We start from the raw sequence: 24,144 nt of genomic DNA, 5'->3' as shown, positions 1-24,144 counted from the left end.
AGGACTAGCATATGACCAGCTAGTCCACTTTTGGGCATTAACCCAAGTTATGCAAAAACACTAATTTGAAAAGATATATGCATCCCTGTGTTCACTGCACCACTATTTATAATAGCCACACAATCGAAGATTCCATCAAGGAATGAATGCATAAAGAGATGTGGTATATAGAATGAATACTTGTTGCTGTTGTTCAGTTGCTAAGGCATATCTGACTCTTTGTGACATGAACTTCAGCATGCCAGGCTTCCCTGTCCTGAAGGGACTATCTCCCTGAGTTTGCTCAAACTCATGTCCATTGAGTTAGTGATGCCATCTAACCATCTCATCCTCTGTCACCCCCTTCTCCTCTTGCCCTCAATCTTTCCCAACATTAGGATCTGTTCTAATGAGTTGGTTCCTTGCATTAGGTGGCCAAAGTACTGGAACTTCAGCTTCATCACCAGTCCTTCCAAAGAATATTCAGGGTTGAGTTCCTTTAGGATTGACTGGTTTGAAAGCATACTACTCAATCACAAAAAAAGAAAGAAATCTTGCCATTTGTGACAACATGGAAGACCTTGAGGGTATTATGCTAAGAGAAATAAGTCACATGGAGAAAGACAAATATCATATGATTTAGCTCATATGCAAAATATAAAAAACAAACAAAAACATCCAAATAAGTGAACAAACCAAACCAAAACAAACATGTAGGTACAGACAACAGAGAGAAAGGGGAAGACAAAATGGGTAAAATGTGTTAACTATATGGTGATGGATGAAATATATCATGTTTAAGAGGAAAAAAAAGAGAAGGCACAAATAAATATCAGGAATTTAAAAGGAGACCACTACATATCCCCAGTGGCTAAGTAGTAAAGAATCTGCCTGCAATGCAGGACACTTGCAGAAGACATGGGTTCAATCCTTGGATCAGAAAGATTCCCTGGAGTAGGAAATGGCATCCCACTCCAATATTCTTGCGTGGAAAATCCCATGGACATAGGAGCCCGGCGGGCTGAAGTCCATGGGGTCACAAAACAGTCAGACACGACTGAGCAACTAAACAACAACATATTCTATAGACTTATAGGAAACAAAATGGGCTTTCCTGGTAGCTCAGCTGGTAAAGAATCCGCCTGCAATGCAGGAGACTCCGGTTTGATTCCTGTGTTGGTAGTACCCCTGGAGAAGGATAGGCTACCCACTCCAGTATTCTTGGGCTTCCCTGGTGGCTCAGATGGTTAAGAATCTTCCTGCAGTGCAGGAGACCTGGGTTTGATCCCTGGGTTAGGAAGATCCCCTGGAGGAGGGCATGGCAACCCACTCCAGCATTCACACCTGGAGAATCCCCAAAGTGTTGGAGCTTCAGCTTCAGCATCACTCCATCCAAAGAATATTCAGGACTGGTTTCCTTTAGGATTGACTGCTTGGATCTACTTGGAATCCAAGGGACTCTCAAGTCTCCTCCAACACCACAGTTCAAAAGCATCAATTATTTGGTGCTCAGCTTTTTTTATACTCCAGCTCTCACATCCATACATGACTGTTGGAAAAACCATAGCTTTGACTAGATAGACCTTTGTAGGCAAAGTAATATCTCTGGTTTTTAATATGCTGTCTAGGATGGTCATTGCTTTTCTCTCAAGGAGCAAACATCTTTTAATTTCATGGCTGCAGTCACCATCTGCAGTGATTTTGGAACCCAAGAAAATAAAGTCGGTCACTGTTTCCATTGTTTCCCCATCTATTTGCCATGCAGTGATGGGATCGAAAGCCATGATCTTAGTTTTTTGAATGTTGAGTTTTAAGCCAGATTTTCACTTTCCTCTTTCACTTTCATCAAGAGGCACTTTAGTTCCTTTTTCCTTTCTGCCATAAGGGTGGTGTCATCTGCATATCTGAGGTTATTCATATTTCTCCTGGCAATCTTGATTCCAGCTTGTGCTTCATCCAGTGTGGCAATTTGCATGATGTACTCTGCATATATCTTAAATAAGCAGTGTAACAATATAAAGCCTGGATGTATTCCTTTGCCAATTTGGAACCAGTTTGTTGTTCTACGTCAAGTTTTAATGATTGCTTCTTAACCTGCATACAGACTTCTCTGGTGGCAGATAAGGTGATCTTGTATTCCCATCTCTTGAAGAATTTTCCACAGTTTGTTGTGATCTAGACAGTCAAAGGCTTTGGCGTAGTCAATAAAGCAGAAGTAGATATTTCTCTGGAATTCTCTTGTTTTTCTATGATCCAACGGATGTTGGCAATTTGACTCTGGTACCTCTGCCTTTTCTAAATCCAGTTTGAACATCTAGAAGTTCTCTGTTCACGTACTGTTGAAGCCGGGCTTGGAGAATTTTGAGCATTACTTTGCTAGTGTGTGAGATGAGTGCAATTGTGTGGTAGTTTGAACATTCTTTGGCATTGCCCTTCTTTGGGTTGGATGAGAAAAATGACCTATTCCAGTCCAGTAGCCACTGATGAGTTTTCCAAATTTGCTGGCAATATTGAGTGCAGCACTGTCACAGCATCATCTTTTCAGATTTGAAATAGCTCAACTGGAATTCGATCACCTCCACTTGGCTTTGTTCATAGTGATGCTTCCTAAGGCCCATTTGACTTTGCATTCCAAGATGTCTGGCTCTAGGTAAGTGATCACACCTTCATGGTTTTCTGGGTCATGAAGAAAACCACCTCTGTGCCACCTCTTCTAAATATCTTCTGCTTCTGTTAGGCCCATACTATTTCTGTCCTTTATTGAGCTCATCTTTGCATGAAATGTTCCTTTGGTATCTCTACTTTTCTTGAAGAGTTCTCTAGTCTTTCCCATTCTATTGTTTTCCTCTATTTCTTTGCACTGACCACTGGGGAAGTCTTTCTTATCTCTCCTTGCTATTCTTTGGAATTTTGCATTCAGATGGGTATATCTTTCCTTTTCGCCTTTGCTTTTAGCTTTCTCTTCTTTTTTCTTTGTAAGCCCTCCTCAGAAAACCATTTTGCCTTTCTTTTTCTTGCAGATGGTTTTGATCATTGCCTACTATGGAATGTCACAAAACTCTGGTCATATTTCTTCAAGCACTCTATCAGATCTAATCCCTTGAATCTGTTTGTCACTTTCACTGTATAATCCTAAGTGATTTGATATATGTCATACCTGAATGGTCTAGTAGTTTACCCTAGTTTCTTCAATTTAAGTCTGAATTTAGGCAATAAGGAGTTCATGGTCTGTGCCACAGTCCGCTCCTGGTCTTGGTTTGGCTGACTGTATACAGCTTCTCCATCTTCGACTACAAACCATATAATCAATCTGATTTTGGTATTAACCATCTGGTGATGTCTATGTGTAGATTCATGTCTTGTGTTGCTGGAAGAGGGTCTTTGCTATGACCAGTGCACTCTCTTGGCAAAACTCTGTCAGCCTTTGCCCTGCTTCATTTTGTACTCCAAGGCCAAACTTGCCTGTTACTCCAGGTATCTCTTGACTTCCTGCTTTTGCATTCCAGTTCACTATGATGATAAGGGCATCTTTTCATCATAGAACAGTTCAACTTCAGCTTCTTTGGCATTAATGGTTGGGGCATAGACTTTGCTTACTGTGATACTGAATGGTTTGCCTTGGAAACAAACAGAGATCATTCTGTCATTTTTGAGACTGCACTCAAGTACAGCATTTAGGACTCTTCTGTTGCCTATGAGGGCTACTCTATTTCTTCTAAAGGATTCTTGCCCACAGGAGTAGATATAATGGTCATCTGAGTTAAATTCACCCATTCCATAACATTTTAGTTCACTGATTCCTAAAATGTTAATGTTCACCCTTGCCATATCCTGTTTGAGTACTTCCAATTTATCTTGATTCATGGACCTACATTCCAGGTTCCGATGCAATAGTGTTCTTTATGTTCACATTAATTTTTGTAATAGCACAGATTTTAGTAAACTCTACAAAATTTTCCTTTAGGCACAGGAATGCAGGGCTATACACTCAAGCTGAGAGCAAGGATTACACCAAGATGATGGGATAAGCAAACACAGAAATAACAGAATTTATACCATGAAAGGAAGAAAAGCAAGAAATAATTCCCTGTATCCAATCTTTCCTGTAGGTATTGCTGGGGTGATCTCAGGTTTGGGGATTTTGCTTATATCGTATGAGGCAAATTCATATGGAAAGCTCCTTGGCTGGCTCATTGTGGGACTGATTCAGCTGTCCCACATGGATACTCTCTACATTGATGTTAAAAATATTTCTGTGGCTCCACTGTGTTATGTGACTAAGCTGCTTGTAGAATCTGAAAGTCACCTTAAGCCACTGAGGTTGGTTTGCAATGTACTGAGGCTCAAGCACATTGACAAGAGGTCTTGCATTATTTAGGTAGCTGGGTTACTTCAGCAAGCCTCTAGCCAAGGCCTCAGTCAAGACAGCAGAATAAAACAGGAAAAGCAAAGCTTTATTACAAACAAAACTCTATCTTACACTTTCCCGAGCCCCTAGCAATCTAATTTGCTTTCTGTCTTTATGGATTTACCTATTCTGGATATTTCAGGTAAATGAAATCATGTAATATGTGATATTTTGTGTCTGGGTATTTATTTAGCATAATGCTTTGAAGTTTATCCATGTTGTGATCTGTACCAGTATTTCACTCTTTTTATGACTGACTACTACTCCATGGTATGGTTATATCACATTTTGTTTAGTCATACATCAACTGATGGGCACTGGGATGATTTTGCTTTTTGTCCATTGTAGACAGTGCTGCTCAGCACATTTCTGCACAAGGTTTTGTTTTTTAACATCAGTTTTCAATTCTTTAGGGGTATATATCTTGGCTTGGAGTTGCTAAAGCATATGTTAATTCTGTTTTACTTTTTTAAGGAAACACCAAGCTCTTTTCTACAGTGGCTGCACCATTTTACATTCAGCAAAGTACAATGGTTAGAGTTTCTCTACATCTTCACCCAAACTGGTTATTTTACACTCTATTTTTAATCTCATCCTAATGGGCATGAGTAGTTATATCATTTTGGCTTTAGTTTGAACTTTCCTGATGGTTAATGATGTTGAGCATCTGTCCTTTCATGTGTTTGCTGCTCATTTCTGTCTTTTGGAGATATATCTACTTAAGTCTTTTGTCCATTTTAAAATGAGGTGTTTATTGTTTTTAGTTGTTGAATTATAAAAGTTCTTCATGTATTCTGGGTGCTACATATTTTTAAAATGTCAGTAGTACCCAAAGCTATGTTCAGATGAAATGCAACCTCTGATGAAGTCTCAAAGAGCTCTTTGCAGAAATGGAAAAGCCTATTTTAACATTCATATGAAATTTCAGCGGGGGGGGTCCTCAGGTAGCCAGAACAGTCTTGAAAAGGAAGGGCACCTTAGAGAACTCACACTTTCTGACTTTAAAACTTACTACAAATCTGTAGGAAGATATATTAATATAGAATTAGTGTATATTAATATAATACTACTATATAATTAGTATATATTAGCACAAAATTAATATATAATTAGCCTTAGAAAGCATCACTACAAACAAAGCTAGTGGAGGTGATAGAATTCCAGTGAGCTGTTCCAAATCCTAAAAAATGATGCTGTGAAAGTGCTGCACTCAATATGCCTGCACATTTGGAAAACTTAGCAGTGCCCACAGGACTGGAAAAGGTCAGTTTTCATTCTAATACCAAAGAAAGGCAATGCCAAAGAATGTTCAAACTTCCGCACAGTTGCACTCATCACACATGCTAGTAAAGTAATGCTCAAAATTCTCCAAGCCAGGCTTCAGTAATATGTGAACCGTGAACTTTCTGATGTTCAAGCTAGTTTTAGAAAAGGCAGAGGAACCAGAGATCCAATTGCGAACATCTGCTGGATCATGGAAAAAGCAAAAGAGTTCCAGAGAAACATCTATTTCTGCTTTATTGACTATGCCAAAGCCTTTGACTGTGTGGATCACAATAAACTGTGGAGAATTCCGAAAGAGATGGGAATACCAGACCACCTGACCTGCCTCTTGAGAAATCTGTGTGCAGGTCAGGAAGCAACAGTTAGAACTGGACATGGAACAACAGAATGGTTCCAAATAGGAAAAGGAGTACATCAAGGCTGTACATTGTCACCCTGACTATTTAATTTCTATGCAGAGTACATCATGAGAAACGCTGGACTGGAAGAAGCACAAGCTGGAATCAAGATTGCAGGGAGAAATATCAATAACCTCAGATATGCAGATGACATCACCCTTATGGCAGAAAGTGAAGAGGAGCGAAAAAGCCTCTTGATGAAAGTTAAAGAGGAGAGTGAAAAAGTTGGCTTAAAGCTCAACATTCAGAAAACGAAGATCATGGCATCCGGCCCCATCACTTCATGGGAAATGGATGGGGAAACAGTGGAAACAGTGTCAGACTTTATTTTCTGGGACTCCAAAATCACTGCAGATGGGACCACAGCCATGAAATTAAAAGACGTTTACTCCTTGGAAGAAAAGTTATGACCAACCTAGATAGTATATTCAAAAGCAGAGACATTACTTTGCCGACTAAGGTCCGTCTAGTCAAGGCTATGGTTTTTCCTGTGGTCATGTATGAATGTGAGAGTTGGACTGTGAAGAAGGCTGAGAGCCAAAGAATTGATACTTTTGAACTGTGGTGTTGGAGAAGACTCTTGAGAGTCCCTTGGACTGCAAGGAGATCCAACCAGTCCATTCTAAAGGAGATCAGCCCTGGGATTTCTTTGGAAGGAATGATGCTAAAGCTGAAGCTCCAGTACTTTGGCCACCTCATGCAAAGAGTTGACTCATTGGAAAAGACTCTGATGCTGGGAGGGATTGGGGGCAGGAGGAGAAGGGGACGACAGAGGATGAGATGGCTTGATGGCATCACGGACTCGATGGACATGAGTCTGAGTGAACTCTGGGAGTTGGTGATGGACAGGGAGGCCTGGCGTGCTGCGATTCATGGGGTCACAAAGGGTCGGACATGACTGAGCAACTGAACTGAACTAAACTGAACATACATTAAAATAAAATTATATATAATTTTCAATATTTTCTCTCATTCTGTAGGTTGTTTTTTTACCTTTTTGATAGTGTAGTTAGCTGTACAAAAGGTTTTAATTTTGATGAAGTCCGGTTTCTCTAATGTTGTTTATGCTTTTAGTGTCATATCTAAATCCGTTCTCAAATTCTAGGTCATAAAGATTTATCCACAAGTTTCCTTTTAAGTGTTTTATAGTTTTAGTTCTTATGTGTAAAGTTATGATCCATTTAAAATTAATTTTTGTATGTTCTAAGAAGCAGAGGTCCAAATTTACTCTTTGAATGCATGTGGATATTCAATGTCCCAATACCATGTATTGAAGAGACTACTCATTTCAACAAATGGTCTCGACACCCTTGTCAAAATCAACTAATCACAGATATATTGGTTTATTTCTAGAATCTCAACACTACTTCACTGAACTACTTTCCTGTATTTATTAAATGACACTCATTTTTGCTTCTTAAAGCTTTGTAGTTATTTTGAAATCAGAAGCTGTGAGTTCTCTAAGGTGCCCTTCCTTTTCAAGACTGTTTTGGCTATTTGTGACCTCCTGAAACTTCAAATGAATGTTAGAACAGGCTTTTCCATTTCTGCAAAAAGCTCTTTGAGACTCTGTCAGAAACTCCATTTAATCTGAAGATAGCTATGGGTACTACTGACATCTAAACAATATTAAGTCAAATCTGTGAATATGGGTTACTTTTCTATTCATTTAAATCTAATTTAATTGATTTCAGCAAAATATTATAGTTTCTGGTGAACAAGTCTTTCAGCTTATTGGTTAAATTTATTCACACTTTATCAAAGAAAACTGTTTTCTTAACTTCATTTTTGTATTGTTCACAACTAGTATATGAAAATACAATTGAGTTTTGTATTGAGCTTGAATCTACAACTTTGTTAACCTTGTTTTTAGCTCTATAGTTTGTTTTGTGAATTCTTCACAATTTTCTATATAGAAGAATGTGTCTTCTGCAAATAATTTTACTTCTTTTCCAGTCTAGATCCTTTTATTTATTTTTCTTGCCTACCTGCTTTAATAAAAGATCATTGATTTAAATATTAATCTCATCCAAAAAGATTAAAAAACATCACAAAACACTCAGAATAATATCTGATCAAGACCTGAGCATCCTGGCCCAGTCAAGTTTACAGAAAAAATTAACCATCAGAGCACCACTGATAAGCTCTACACAAAGGTTACTATTTTCTTGATCTGCCAGAAAACATTTTTAAATTTTCCTCCCATTTATCAGATGGTAAATACCGATTTTAGATTGATTTTATTCTTGGCAGCCAAAGACGGAGAAGCTCTATAGTCAGCAAAAACAAGATTGGGAGCTGACTGGCTCAGATCATGAACTTCTAATTGCAAAATTCAGACTTAAATTGAAGAAAGTAGGGAAAACCACTAGACGATTCAGGTATGACATATCAAAACACTTAGGATGATACAGTGAAACTGAAAAATAGATTCAAGGGATTAGATCTGATAGACAGAGTGCCTGAAGAACTATGGCCAGAGGTTTGTGACACTGTATAGGAGGCAGTGATGAAGACCATCTGCAAGAAAAAGAAATGCAAAAAGGCAAAATGGTTGTCTGAGGAGGCCTTACAAATAGCTGAGAAAAGAAGAGACATGAAGGGCAAAGAGAAAAGGAAAGATATACCCATCTGAATGCAAAATTCCAAAGAATAGCAAGGAGAGATGAGAAAGACTTCCTCAGTGGTCAGTGCAAAGAAATAGAGGAAAACAATAGAATGGGAAAGACTAGAGAATTCTTCAAGAAAATTAGAGATACCAAGGGAACACTTCATGCAAAGATGAGCACGATAAAGGACAGAAATAGTATGGACCTAACAGAAGCAGAAGATATTTAGAAGAGGTGGCAAGAATACACAGAAGTATACAACAATGATCTTCATGACCTAGAAAACCATGAAGGTGTGATCACTCACCTAGAGCCAGACATCCTGGAATGCAAAGTCAAGCGGGCCTTAGGAAGCATCACTATGAACAAAGCCAAGTGGAGGTGATCGAATTCCAGTTGAGCTATTTCAAATCTGAAAAGATGATGCTGCGACAGTGCTGCACTCAATATTGCCAGCAAATTTGGAAAACTCATCAGTGGTCACAGGACTGGAAAAGGCCAGTTTTCATTCCAGTCCCAAAGAAGGGCAATGCCAAAGAATGTTCAAACTACCACACAATTACACTCCTCTCACACACTAGCAAAGTAATGCTCAAAATTCTCCAAGCCCGGCTTCAACAGTATGTGAACGGAGAACTTCCAGATGTTCAAGTTGGATTTAGAAAAAGCAGAGGAACCAGAGATCAAATTCTCAACATTCACTGGATCATAAGAAAGCAAGAGAATTCCAGAAAACACATCTACTTCTGGTTTATTGATTATACCAAAGCCTTTGACTGTCTAGATCACAACAAACTGTGGAAAATTCTTCAAGCGATTGGAATACCAGATCATCTTACCTGCCTCCTGAGAAATCTGTATGCAGGTCAAGAAGCAACAGTTAGAACTGGACATGGAACAATGAACTGGTTCCAAATTGGGAAAGGAGTACATCAAAGCTGTATACTGTCACCCTGCTTTTTTAACTTACATGCAGAGTACATCAAGCAAAATGCTGGGCTGGAAGAAACACAAGCTGGAATCAAGATTGCTGGGAGAAATATCAATAACCTCAGATTTGCAGATGACACTACCCTTATGACAGAAAGTGAGGAGGAACTAAAGAGCCTCTTGATGAAAATGAAAGAAAAGTTTGAAAAAGTTGGCTTAAAACTCAACTTTCAAAAAACTAAGATCATGGCATCCAGTCCCATCACTGCATGGCAAATAGATGGGGAAACAATGGAAACAGTGACTGACTTTATTTTCTTGGGCTCCAAAATCACTGCAGATGATGACTGCAGCCATGAAATTAAAAGACACTTGCTCCTTGGAAGAAAAGCTATGACCATCCTAGACAACATATTAAAAATCAGAGACATTACTTTGCCAACAAAGGTCCGTCTAGTCAAAGCTATGGTTTTTCCAGTAGTTGTGTATGGATGTGTAAGTGTTGGACCATAAAGAAATCTGAGCACTGAAGAATTGATGATTTTGAACCGTAGTGTTGGAGAAGACTCATGAGAGTCCCTTGGACTGCAAGGAGATCCAAGCAGTCAGTCCTCAAGGAAATCGGTCCTGAATATTTATTGGAAGGACTGACGCTGAAGCTAAAACTCCAATACTTTGGCCACCTGATGCAAAGAACTGACTCATTGGAAAAGACCCTGATCCTGGAAAAGTGTGAAGGCAGGAGGAGAGGGGACAACAGAGGATGAGACTGTTGATGGCATCATCAACTCAATGGACATGAGTTTGAGTGAGCTCTGGGATTTCATGATAGACAGGGAAGCCTGGCGTGCTGCAGTCCACGGGGCCTTAAAGAGTTGGACATGACTCTGAGTGAACTGAACTGAACCCATTCACTAGTGTGATCTTCAACAACTGTGCTTTCCCTCCCTAGGCAATATCTATGTCCACTATCAGGGCGAAACACACTAAAATTACTTTAGGGATACCAATTCACACACCTATGGACAAAATTTAAAGTATCACAACAAAACCTTGACAAAAATGTAGGGTGTAACAGTTAGGATTGGGTTTGTTTGTAGGAAAAATAAGTCAAATGAACAAGACTGCAGTTTCTTTTTTTCTCCCAGAAATAGATACACAGCTTCTTCTGCCTTTCTATTCAGCCATCTTGGATACTGGCCTCCATTCTCAAGGTTGCCTTGTGCTATAAAATGTAAGTCAGAACTGCAGCTGTTATATTGGGGTTGCTGTAAGTTTACAAAAAGGCTGAATAAAAAAGGGTGTGGCTTCCGACTGAGTCAGTCCATTTCAAAAAGCTTTCCTTTTTGAAAAACCCTGTATAACTACTATGTACATCTCATTAGAAATATCATGAGTAAAGGCAAATTGAGAAATGAACTTTACCCTGACACACTGCCATCCAACTAAAGGGGGCTACTTGTCGTTTTTTGTTCAGTCACTTAGTTGTGTCCTGCTTTTTGCGACCCCATGGACTGCAGCATGCCAGGCTTCCCTGTCCAGTTTTAAATAAGGGGTCTATTATGATGAAAAAAAGGATACTGCTAGAACCCTTGTTCACAGTAGATAAATGGGACATCTCCAGCATTGCTACTACTTTAAGAATATAAACTGTCAAAGACACTCTGGAGAGCAGTGTAATTTTAACTAATGAAGTTGAAAATGTATATAACCCAGAACTCAGTAAATACTCCACTAGATATGTAGCCAAGAAAAATTCACATGCACAAAAAGAGGAACATGATCAGGGCTCCTTATTGTTTATAGTCAAATCAGCACTGTAGATAAATATGGGAAACAACACACAAAACCAGAGATATCTATTTGGTGGAATTGGAAAGTAAAATGAATGGACTAAATCTGTGTACATCAATAGTAGCTGGAGCTCCAGAATAACATCAGATTAAAAAATAAATAGCTCAGCTGGTAAAGAATCCACCTGGAATGTAGGAGACACTGGCTTGATTCCTGAGTTGGGAAGATCCTCTGGAGAAAGGATAGGTTACCCACTCCAGTATTCTTGGGCTTCCCTGGTGGCTCAGATGGTAAAGAATCCGCCTGCAACACGGCAGACCTGGGTTTGATCCCTGGGTTGGGAAGGTCCCTTGTAGGAGGGCATGGCAACCTGCTCCAGTATTTACACCTAGAGAATTCCCTTGGACAGAGGAGCCTGGCAAGCTACAGTCCACGGGGTCACAAAGAGTCATACACGACTGAACGATTAAGCCCACAGCAAACAAAAAACATTTCAGAAAGTTACAGAACATCTGATAAACAGTATGTAGTGTATATAAGTTGCACATGTGCCTATAAAATTATTCAAATTTTGCCTGGAAACAGAAGTTCATGATGAGGTTATCTTTTGGAGAATGATGAAGGAAAATGGAACAAATATAGGAGACATTTAATGACTTAGTTTACTAACTTAAAATGATCAAGAACAAACATGATACAAAATTAAATTTGTCCATTTAGTGGCCATAAGAAATAATTTATTTTTCTATATGATCCCACAAGAGGAGATTAAATGTTAATCATTAAAAACACCTTACATGTTGCTTACATGTTTTCATCCGGAATGAAGTTTACTGATACAGTATACTTACATTCTTTCTCAGTTCAATTTATAGCTTCAAATAATACCACACTGTTTAACATCTCCAAAATCATATTAGTACACTGACTACAATTTAATATTTTTAAGTTTAAACATAAGGTAAGAAGACACACTTTAAATGAATATCAATCAACTGTATTGATTGATAATTTCTTTAAAAGATATACAATGGGCCAATTTTCAATGAGAATGAAACCTTTCAAGGTATGTTAACTTCTTAGAGCTGAAATTCTTATAATTAAGAAACAGTCTGTAAAATGCACAGCCATTCTTTTATTCACTTACCTCAAATTTTTTCTGGTAATATTCCCTCAGAGATGCAAGTTCGTGGTCTCGCTTTGCAAGCAGTAGAGGGTGCTGTTTAATCATATAGTCTATGTCTTCTTTAAGCTTTGCATTAGTTTCTGCTAATTTCTCCTTTTGCTCTTCCAGATGTTTTCGTTGACGAGTTTTATCTTCAAACTGCCATCGTAGTTCTATTATATCTCTCAAATAGGCTTCATGTTCTAGACATACAGTGAAAGGACAAAAAGAAAATCTAAATTTAAAACAAAAGCTTCAGAAGGACATCTTTGTTTGATAGTAGATATGAAATATGAATATAAAAAAGCAGAGGCATTACTTTGCCAACAAAGGTTCGTCTAGTCAAGACTATGGTTTTCCAGTAGTCATGTATGGAAGGGAGAGTTGGACTATAAAGAAAGCTGAGCGCCAAAGAATTGATGCTTTTGAACTGTGGTGTTGGAAAAGACTCTTGATAGTCCCTTGGACTGTAAGGAGATTCAACCAGTCTGTCCTAAAGGGAATCAGCCTTGAATGTTCATTGGAAGGGCAGATGTTGAATCTGAAACTCCAATACTTTGGCTCCCTGATGTGAAGAACTGACTCATTTGAAAAGACCCTAATGCTGGGAAAGATTGAAGGCAGGAGGAAGAGGGGACGAGAGTGGATGAGATGGTTGGATGGCATCACCAACTCAAAGGACATGAGTTTGAGTAAACTCTGGGAGTTGGTGATAGACAGGGAGGCTTGGCATGCTGCAGTCCATGGGGTCGCAAAGAGTGGGACATGATTGAACAACTGAACTGAACTGATGAAATATTTTAGTTTCAGACATTACTTGTTTTTTATTTTTGCTATTTGACCATGCCATGTGGCATGCGGGATCCTAGCTCCCCAATCATGGATGGAACCCATGCTCCCTGCAGTGGAAGTGCAGAGTCCAAACTACTGGGCAGCCTGGGAAGTCCTTAAATTATTTTAGTGTTCCTTCATTCACCATCAAAGGGATTAAACTACAAAAATCACTTGAAATTATAAAAATAATAACTCATGAAAATCAGTATTAATATAAGAAATAATGTTTATCCACAAAAATAAATCTCATAGTGAAATCAGAATGATCTCACACAGCAAAATTAAGACAAACAAAAATGCACAGATCTAGTGACAGACCTAACATGAGTATAGCACGGCCTATAGGAAGAAGTAACAAAATGTTCTCAAACAATAGGAATGGGAATTTGAATAAATGGATAGAAAACTTTTGTTCCATACAAAAATATCTGAAATAATACATATGGAAATTTCTTTTAAGTGAAATAGAAACAAATTATAAATTAAATGTCCATTAACAGACTAGGACAATTTTAGAGAAATTATATAAAATATTTTCTCATTATATCATTAAGTTTCTGAGATTAACCTAACCTTGAACTCTTGGAATAAACTTCAATTGGCTAGCTTGGGGATCTTTTCATCTTTTTTAAAATAAACTTCTTGGTGGGTTTTGGTGTCATATTCACTGAGGACACTTTGCATATATGCTCATGATTTTGGCCTGTAATTTTGCATATTTGTACTGTATTCATCTAATTTGCTTTACAATTTATGCTAGCATCTTGTATCTGTGTTAGTTTCTTTTATTTCTGTTCTCTATGATTTTGTGTAAGTTTGAAATTGCCTGTAAAGTTTTATTGCCCTGTATGTATGTATGTATGTATGTATGTATGCATGTGTGTATTTTGCAAGAAAGGATTTTTATTTATTAAGTCAATATCTTTCCTTTAATGGCTATATGTATTTTTTGGCTATCTATTCATCAGTCCATTTTTTTCTGTGAATTTATCCAGTTCATCAAGGTTTCAATAATACTCTAAGACATTTGTTCTGTATATCTTCCTTATTATTAATCATTGCTCCATTTTTAAATACCATCTGCATTTCTAATTGGATTTACTCACATATTTTCTCTGTGTTCTTCATTAATCTTGCCATTGGTATTCCATTATTTCCTTTATTATTTTTCTTTTATTGATCTAACATTTAGGTCTGTATATCTTCAGAATTATATATATTTCATTATTTAACCATTTTGTTATTGGGTTTCTGTTTTTTCTTTGTATTTATTTTGCTTTTATTTTTCTAGTCATATATTTCAAAAATTTTGATATCATCTTCTTTCTTGAATATGATAAATGCTATTGATTTTCCTTTAAATAATTAGCTTTTTTCATTTATGTGAAAATAATTTTAGTAAGTTTTAATGATACAGTTTTAAATGTTTTCTAATTTCTTATATTTGTGAAATGTTTGACAACATTCCCTTTTAATTTTATCCTAATTAGACAGTAGTATTTTTGTTTTAAAAAGTCAGTCACCATCCCATTAAGTATTGTCATCATTATCTCTGTAATGATCTTCTATTAGATATTCATCATCCTTTTTCATGTTATAGTCTATGTCTTTAAATATTTAATTCATATTTTCCTTCTCCTTGTGTACCTTTGATTCATTTCATGTAAATTTTTCTAGATTTATATTTATTACTTTTCTCTTCCTTAGTCTAACAGACCATTTAACCAGTTATTGAGACTTTAATTTCAAGTAGTAGATTTCTAATTTCTAGTAAGTCTTTTTTATTCCCATTTTTCTTTCTTTTAAAAGTAGTCTCTTAGTCCTTGCTTTTATTTTCAGACTTCTCCTTTTATTTCATAAAACATATTAAATATTCTCAGTTGTTAAGTCATGTTCAACTCTCTGCAACACCATGGACGGTAGCCTGCCAAGCTCCTTTGTCCGTGGGATTTTTCCAGGCAAGAATACTGGAGTGGGTTGCCATTTCCTCCTCCAAGGGATCTTTCCAATCCAGGGATTGAGTCTGGGTCTCCTGCATTGGCAGGAGGATTCTTACCATGAGCCACCAGGGAAGCCCATTAAATAAAATCATTGTCTAATGTCATGTGCAATCTAATATCTGAAAACTTTTTGAGTAAGATTACGCTGTCTATTTCTACTAACTCACACTTACCGAATCTGTATTCTTGTGTTTTATGATCCTTGATATCGGGCTATTTCTTGTCTTGAGACTCTGAGACAGTTCCTTGATACCTAGCTTGAATTTTCAGTCTTTCAAAAAAGCACATCTGTCTTTGTTCCTGAAGATGCCTAGCTTTACCACCACCCCACAGAACATTTAAATGACATTCTCCACTGTGTATTTTCAGATTCACGTAGGAATATCAGTCCCAAATCCATTTAGATCAGTATTTTAAGAATTCTTGGAATACTGTCTGCTTTTCTCTACTAAGTGAAACAAGCAACTTTCTTTGCTATTCAACTGCAGCAATAGGTTTATTCATGATTCATGCTTAATGCTGGAATGGAGGCCTTTGGACTCTCAGCTTCATGTAATGACTTCTAACCGGACTTGTCATTTGGGTGAGACTCAGGCTTTATCCTCAGTCTCCTGTACCAAATAGATGGGTCAAAATGGGAACTGAAGGATATTAGGATTTCAGGATTTCCTCAAGGCTAAATCTGTCACTGATGCCTAGTTGCCAAAAAAAAATCCCATTCCAAACTTAAATGTTGGTTGTAGTGCACTTCTTAATTTATTTAAAGCTTATCAGGGTCTTTTACTCAAGATTTTTTAAAAATTAAAATAAATGAACAAAACCTGGCAATTGAAAAAGAAAAAGTTTTGGTATCATTAGTTTCCTCTCAGATTCACCAGAGAAATCATAGTTGGAGATTTTAACACCCAACTCACAATAACTCAATAAACAACTACACAGGGAAATCAGAGACAGAAGACTTAAACAGCACCATCAACCAATTAACACATTTATAGACACTTCTTGGAGAAGGCAGTGGCACCCCACTCCAGTACTCTTGCCTGGAAAATCCCATGGATGGAGGTGCCTGGTAGGCTGCAGTCCATGGGATTGCTAAGAGTCAGACACGACTGAGCGACTTCACTTTCACTTTTCACTTTCATGCATTGGAGAAGGAAACGGTAACCCACTCCAGTGTTCTTGCCTGGAGAATCCCAGGGACGGGGGAGCCTAGTGGGCTGCCATCTCTGGGGTCGCACAGAGTTGGACACGACTGAAGCGACTTAGCAGCAGCAGCAGCAGCAGCATAGACACTTAACCAAACAACAGAATGTACATTAATTTTGGCCAAACACAGAATATTCTCCAAAATATTTAAAATGCTGGATAATTTTTATTCTAAATAATTTTAATGTGAATAAAATGTTTCTAAATTAAATTAGAAATCAAAAGAAAAATGTTGGGGAAAAATTGCAAAAAAATCCCTAAATGATTTCAAATTAAACAGCAATATCTAAATAAATAATAGATCTAAAAAGAAATCACAAAAATAATTTTTAAAATATTTTACCTAATTAAAATAAGCTCATAGCATATGAATATTTATGAAATCCAACTAATATAGTTCCTAAAAGTAACTTCAGTTCTTAAATGTCTACTCTAGAAAAGAAGAAAGGTACTGAACAAATAATCAAGGCTTCCACTTTATGAAGAGAAAAATACTACATTAAATAATTCCCAAAGAAAGCATGAGAAAGGAAATCAGAGAAGAAATCAATTATACTAAAGCTAAAATAAATATGAGAAATCAAGCAAATATTGGCTTTTTAAATAGATCAACAAAATTGTTGTGCCTTTTGATAAACCAAGGTGGGAAGAAAAGAAAGTGAGAAAGTACAAATTACCAAAATCAAGTATGAAAGATATGTTATCCTTACTGCTATTATAAATATCAAAATAGTTATTAGGAACAAGATTGGACAAGCAAATAAGACAATTAAAGTAAAATGGACAAATTATTTAGAAGGCTCAAATGATGAAAACTGACTCAAGAAGAAAGAGAAAAGAGATTTAAAACTAGTAAATAAATTAAATTAGCTGTTAAAAGGATGTTAACAATTTTGGACTTAAATACACATAAATAGAAAACTCGTTATCTGGACTCTGGGTAGAAAAATACTGACTTCAAAGAAATGAAAACCCATATTTAAAACTTATAAAGATTTAGATATCAAACTCAAGCTAAGAAATTAGTAATGGTCTAATTCACTGGTCTAGAACCAGTATTACTTCAAGAATCCTAACAGAGGCAACAAAAGCAGTTGAAGTCTAACTGACTTCTACAGAAAATACAAACAGCTCAGTATCAAGGAGAGTCACCAGAAGAAAGAACAGTAGCTCATTACCCTCTCCTTTGGATAAAGCTAGTTTCTTGTCACTTTCATTTGTGATTTAGACATGTTACTTGTATTCCTGAAGAATGTGACTAACAACAATAGCTAATGTCATCTTTTTTTCTCTCAAAGGTGTTTTGGTTTAAATCATGGGTTATACAAGAATCCTAATGTCACCCATTTATTAAGCATGTGAACCCTGAATTAAAATTGTTACCCTATGAGAACATAGAAAAGCTTCCAGCCTCAGAAGGATCAGGTAGTCTGGTATGTTTGATAAATACCATATTTGAAAATGAAAAATCCAAAACCTTTAGATTATTTAACACTTGATCACATGTCCCTCCTTCTGTAATCTAAAAGATAAAAGTTTTACCTTTTAAACTTGTGTTATCTACATGACTTTTGGAAACCTCCTAGGTTTCTTTGCCTGCTAGAAGTTCCTAATGTGAACCTACCATTGAATTCACAAAAGAAGATGCATGTAATTCCTAATATATCACTTAGAATTCTCTCATTTTCCTAGATTTAAATATGTAGCTGATGCCACCAACTGGCAATCACTTTAAATTTCTAGTAACTGAAATATTATAGTCATTACAGGAAATATGTGCCAAATGTTTGCATGCTCCTTGGATACCATAAATTCAATGGAATTTCCAACAAATACCAAATGACAGCAGGTCCAGGTTTATTCAGTGAAGTCCCAATTTATGTCTGCAAACACAGCATTATCATTAATAGTGTATTTCAAATATACACTGGTTTGCAAGTAATATAATATGGTCACTTTAAGCACAAGTAATTTTTTAATTCAGAGCTCAATTAATCATCCATGCCTCTCCAATAAACTAAATGACAATATGAAAAATCCTGATTATTACCGTTCTGCACAGCTAATGGGATTTCTTGAAGTTTCCAGATTGACCAAGAATCAATTTGTGTGGTAATCCTTTTCTTTCTTGATTTTTGTCGTTGTAAAGCTTCTTCAGCTTCTGCCCGATCAGTCTCCAGACTTTTAATGAGATGGATGGCCTCTGATAGCAGTGTTTCCATTTCCTGCTTCAATTCAGGACACTTTTCATCTTAAAAGGGAAATACGTATTCATATTTGCTAATAAATCAGCCTGTAAGCCGGATGGTAGTGGGTGAGGGAGCTGGGGAACCAGTTGTATTGCTATCTTTTAATATTTATATATTTACCAAGAGAATTTTAGAAAAATGACTGAGCCTTGTAAACACAAGTTTCACTATAATACAATCATAACATTAATTATAACCTTTGAAGACAGATTTTGAAATGAATATTTTATAAGACAATCAGAATAAGTCTCAACCAATAGCTTCACACATAATATTTTTGAGCAAAAAAACATATGTTCCATTCACAAGCTGTATTCTAGAGCTTTATTTTGAAACTATGCTTCGGTTTCCTCCCACTCTATGGGAAAAACAAACCATAATGATTATATCAGATAAATACTGAAAATCCTCAGATGGTTCTTAGGAATAAGACACTTTATATTCTTTATCTTATCAGATAATAACATCCCTTGTTAGCCTTGCCAGAAATTCATCATCGTTTACAAATTCTATTTATTCAGTTATAATACAAATTAACTCCTTTATGAGAAACATTTGGGACTCCTGCTTCACAGCTCTGGAATGATAAGGTTTAATGTTAACAAAATGATTAACATGAGTATTCATTCATCTATTTATGCAAGAAATGGATAGAGAGCCTGTTACATTCTAGACAATATGCTCTCTCCCTGGAGGTTGGTCAGTAAGAAAGATGGATATGACTCATATTCTGGTAAGATTTATACTTGTAAACAGTGGCTTTTGCCAAAATGTGACATGACAAAAAGATATAAACAAACACAGAGTGTCAAACAAGGCAAAGCATCTAAAGAGCTAAGGCTGGAGGAAAAACAGTGAAACTGGATCAAGAAGAAAAGCAACTAACAATAAATTTTCTTTTATTTTGCTTTCTCTTTCTTTTGGACAGTAAAGACATTATTTTTTTTTTGCTGGAAAGTAGTATTACATAATGGTTATTAGTACAAGCTAACCACTCACACAGTTCTTATTTTTAACCTAGTGGGCTTGTTAAAGAAATTCAGTATGCCTAAAAAGAATTCCTGAGAAACAGATTTTTCTATTGTAATGCACAAAATTAACTTTTTCCAGCCTGGTCTTTTATTTGAGTTCTATTTATTTGGTCTATTGTCTTTATTTTTCAAATTCCACAATATCTTAGACACTTGATCTTCTATAAATGGTCTGCTTTTTATTACAACATACACATCAAACACTGTTCACCAATCAGCTTAACATTCATTCAATTTCTATAACAGGGCTTCAGTTGGAAAGATATGATGGAGTTATGCCACTTAAAATTAAAGCACTCCTGATTGGATATATATGTGTTTTTACCAAAGGTGTCCATTACATTTAGACAAGATGTCTTTTATACTGTTTCTACAATAGCAGTCTAAAACAAATGCTATGTGTATAACTTAAGATGTCGCGAATTCTGTTTAACACCTCTCTGGATTTTTTTCCAGAATACTATCTCAATTAGTTTTACTGTTTCATATTGAATAAGTGAGCATCCACCTGCATTTTTATTAGGGTGTGGGTGTGCTCAGGGGTTTCAGCCATGTCCGACTTTTTGCAGCCCTATGGAAAGACTCATGCTCCTCTGTCCATAGGTTTCTCCAGGCAAGAACACTGGAGAGGGTTGCCATGCACCCCTCCAGCGGATCTTCCTGACCCAGGGATCAAACCCACATCTCCTGCATATCCCTGCCTTGAAGGTGGATTCATTACCTATTGAGCCACCTGGAAAGCACCATTTTTATTGGTAGAAACAACTTAATTACAATAAATCTTCCTCATCCTGATACTGTCTTGTGTTTTAGGGTCAAATATACATGTTTATAATAAACATAATTGGAATTAGTTTGTTATTGTGACCATTAATACATTGATATTTTCTCCTAGAATTTGTCACTGAAAAATTAAGAAATAATTGAATCAGATTTTCACTTTCATTATAGAAGACAAATACAAAATATTCATGCTTTTACAGAGTCCTGAGTTTATTAGTTATCCTTCACTAAAGGAAGGCATTTAACAAAGTTTTGTTGCAAAAGTAGGAGGAAGTGTTTAAAGTAATGCCAAAGATAAATTCAAATATGTTGAAATAATTTTAATACAAATTTTTATACCAGTATAAAATTTTTATACATTTATATTTGGAAATTGTGACTAGAAGGTTAGTCTTCAAGGCTATGGTTTTTCCAGTGGTCATGTATGAATATGAGAGTTGGACTATAAAGAAAGCTGAGCACTGAAGAATTGATGCTTTTGAGCTGTGGTGGGAGAAGACTCTTGAGAGTCCCTTGGACTGCAAGGAGATCCAACCAGTCCATTCTAAAGGAGATCAGTCCTGGGTGTTCATTGTTGAAGCTGAAACTCCAATACTTTGGCCACCTGATGCGAAGAGCTGACTCATTTGAAAAGACCCTGATGCTGGGAAGGATTGAGGGTAGGAGGAGAAGGGGACGATAGAGGATGAGATGGTTGGATGGCATCACTGACTCAATGGACATGGGTTTGGGTGGACTCCAGGAGTTCGTGATGGACAGGGAGGCCTGGTGTGCTGTGGTTCATGGGGTCACAAAGAGCCAGACATAACTGAGTAACTGAACTGAACTGAATCATATATATATATATATATATATATATATATATATAGCTGTAATGTCTAATACGGTAGCCATGAACCACATGTGATTAATTTACATTTAAATGCAAGTTAAAGTTAAACTTAACATTTAACTTCCTCAGTGTCGCCATATTCTAAGTGCTCGTAGCTACATGTGGCTAGCAGTTACCCTACTGGACAATGAGACAAAACATATTTCTACTATCACAGAAAGTCTTAATGGACAGTACCGGATTACCATTAGCTTCCTGAGAGGTAGAGAGGGAAGGACCTAGAGCAGTATATATATATTACCGTAATTAATAAATGTTTGTTGAATAAGTATTTAATCAAACAGTATAGAAGGCTCTTACTTCTGCTGGACACTCTTAAGAATTATAAAACTCACACATGATTCTTGTGAATATCAGAAATACATAAATGAAAAGCTAATGAGCTTTTAAATGTAATTCTGCTTATGTAGTGTGAGGCACAATTTTACCTCTCAGTTCTTCTGGTTTGGGCTCTTGCACTAGTGTAGAAACACTCAGATCTTTTTTCAGGTCTTCTGTGAAAGAAGTTCTGTTCCTTTATAATGGAAAAGAAGCAACCAGTTAATAAAGAAGGACTATACTTACCATTAGTCAAACAAATTTTAGGTGATGTTTTCACACTGAATTTAAAATGTCTATAGTGACGCTTACTATACATGTTAATGGTACTATTTAAGAAATTAAAATAGCAAAATTCTAATTGGTAATGACATTTATATTTCATGGTAAATTAACAGGAATTTAAAATTTGTTATAGTGGACTTTTGGACTCAGAGGGAGAGGGAGAGGGTGGGATGATTTGGGAGAATGGCATTGAAACATGTATACTATCATGTAAGAATCGAATCACCAGTCTATGTCTGATGCAGGATACAGCATGCTTGGGGCTGGTGCACGGGGATGACCCAGAGGGATGTTGTGGGGAGGGAGGTGGGAGGGGGGTTCATGTTTGGGATCGCATGTACGCCCGTGGTGGATTCATGTCAATGTATGGCAAAACCAATAAAAAAAAAAAAAACTTTAAATTTTTTGAGAGATAGTAAAGCAATATTTTTTTTAATGATATTAGTCTCTTCTGAGAAAGCTGCTATCAGGAAAAAAAAAAAAGAGAACTTACTGAAAATAATTTGAAAGTTATTTCTCCAATTACAGTTTAGCAGTTTCTGGGAAGACAATACAAAATGTAAGGAGCAAAAATATGATTTAATATTTGAAGTTAATAATATTTTAGAAAAATATACAAATGTTCTTTTCTGAAGAACTTTGCTAGTGAAAGTTCCATATATTGAATAATGAAGCATTTCTCATTGTCAGTATCTGGTCCAATTCGTGAATACTAGACTAGTTTAAATTGTATTTGTTTTATATCTACTCTATTTTTGACTGTGCTGCATCTTCATTGCTGCACGTGGGCTCAGTAGTTGCATTTCCCAGCTCTAGAGCACAAGATCAGTAGCTGCGGCACATAGGCTTTGGTTGCTCCAGGGCATGTGGGATCTTCCCAGATCAGGGATTGAACCCATGTCTCCTGCACTGGCAGGTGCATTCTTCACCACTGAGTCACCAGTGTAGCCCTTTCCAGTGTATATAAAAAGAAGCACACTTCCTCTGATACAAGTCACAAGAAAATAACTAACACCAAAGCAGGATATTTCATTTTACACATGTTGTAGCATGTATCAGAACGTCATTACTTTTTATAATTGAATAATATTCCATTGTACAGATACACCATTGTTTATTAATCTATGAGTCCACTGAAGGATTTGAGGTTATTTCCACCTTTTGGCTATTGTGAATACTGATGATAACAAATATTTATACAAAAGTTTTTGTGTGAACACTGGTTTTGACATCTTTTGGGTACATATATCAGAGTGGAATTGCTGGGTCATATGTTAATTCTAGGTTTAGCTTTTTGAGGAAACAGCAAACATTTTCACAGTGGTTGGTCCAATTCTTCATTCCCAGTAGCACTGTATGAGGGTTCCAGTGTTCAATAAAGGTGGCAAGATGGCTATCCTTGTTTTGTTCTTGATCTTGGATTATACAGTTAGGTTACTGGATTAGGTGTATTTCTTTCAGAATAATCATTTATGATTATGAATTTTCCTCTGGGCACTGCTTTTACTTCATCTCTTCAGTTGTGATACACAGTGTTTTGATTTTCATTCATCTCAAAGTACTTTTAATTACCTCCAGAGATTACAAATTGTCTCTCTGGTTTTTTATAGCATGCTGTCTACATGAATTTTCTAGGTTTTCTCCTCAGCTGATGAACACCTCTAGTTTTTCATTTCAGTTATTGTACCTTTTAGCTCTAAAATGTCTATGTGGATCTTCCTTATAATTTTTTCTTTTTTCATTGATATTCTATATTTGTTGAGACATTAATCTCCTGCTTTTGTTGTATTTTTGTCCACAGTTTATCTCTTTGAGGATATTTGAGACAGTTGATTTAAAGTCTTCGTCCAATAAGCAGAATGTCATGCTTCCTCAGAGTATTTTCTTCATTTGTTTTTCCCCTTAATAATGGAAGTAAATTTTCTTTATTCTTCTCCTGCCTCATAATTTTTGTAAAAACCTGGAAATTTTGAGTACTC

At 36.5% G+C, this 24,144-nt stretch overlaps 1 protein-coding gene across 1 annotated transcript in view; it reads right to left on the bottom strand.

The window, feature by feature from the left end:
- The window catches only part of CCDC178 (coiled-coil domain containing 178), a 379,940-nt gene that overhangs the window by 333,800 nt on the left and 21,996 nt on the right, over positions 1 to 24,144 (bottom strand). Inside the window, exons 5-7 of the mRNA XM_027960835.2 lie at positions 21,991 to 22,076; positions 18,658 to 18,858; positions 12,550 to 12,770 (exon numbers count right to left, since the gene is read on the bottom strand). Of these exons, the coding sequence (XP_027816636.1) occupies positions 12,550 to 12,770; positions 18,658 to 18,858; positions 21,991 to 22,076 (508 nt within the window). The remainder of the gene's footprint in view (positions 1 to 12,549; positions 12,771 to 18,657; positions 18,859 to 21,990; positions 22,077 to 24,144) is intronic.

Source organism: Ovis aries, chromosome 23 (assembly GCF_016772045.2).
Source record: "Ovis aries strain OAR_USU_Benz2616 breed Rambouillet chromosome 23, ARS-UI_Ramb_v3.0, whole genome shotgun sequence".
Taxonomy (NCBI): Eukaryota; Metazoa; Chordata; class Mammalia; order Artiodactyla; family Bovidae; genus Ovis; species Ovis aries.
The sequence above is the reverse complement of the archived record's forward strand: the minus strand, read 5'-3'. Positions and strand labels throughout refer to the sequence as shown.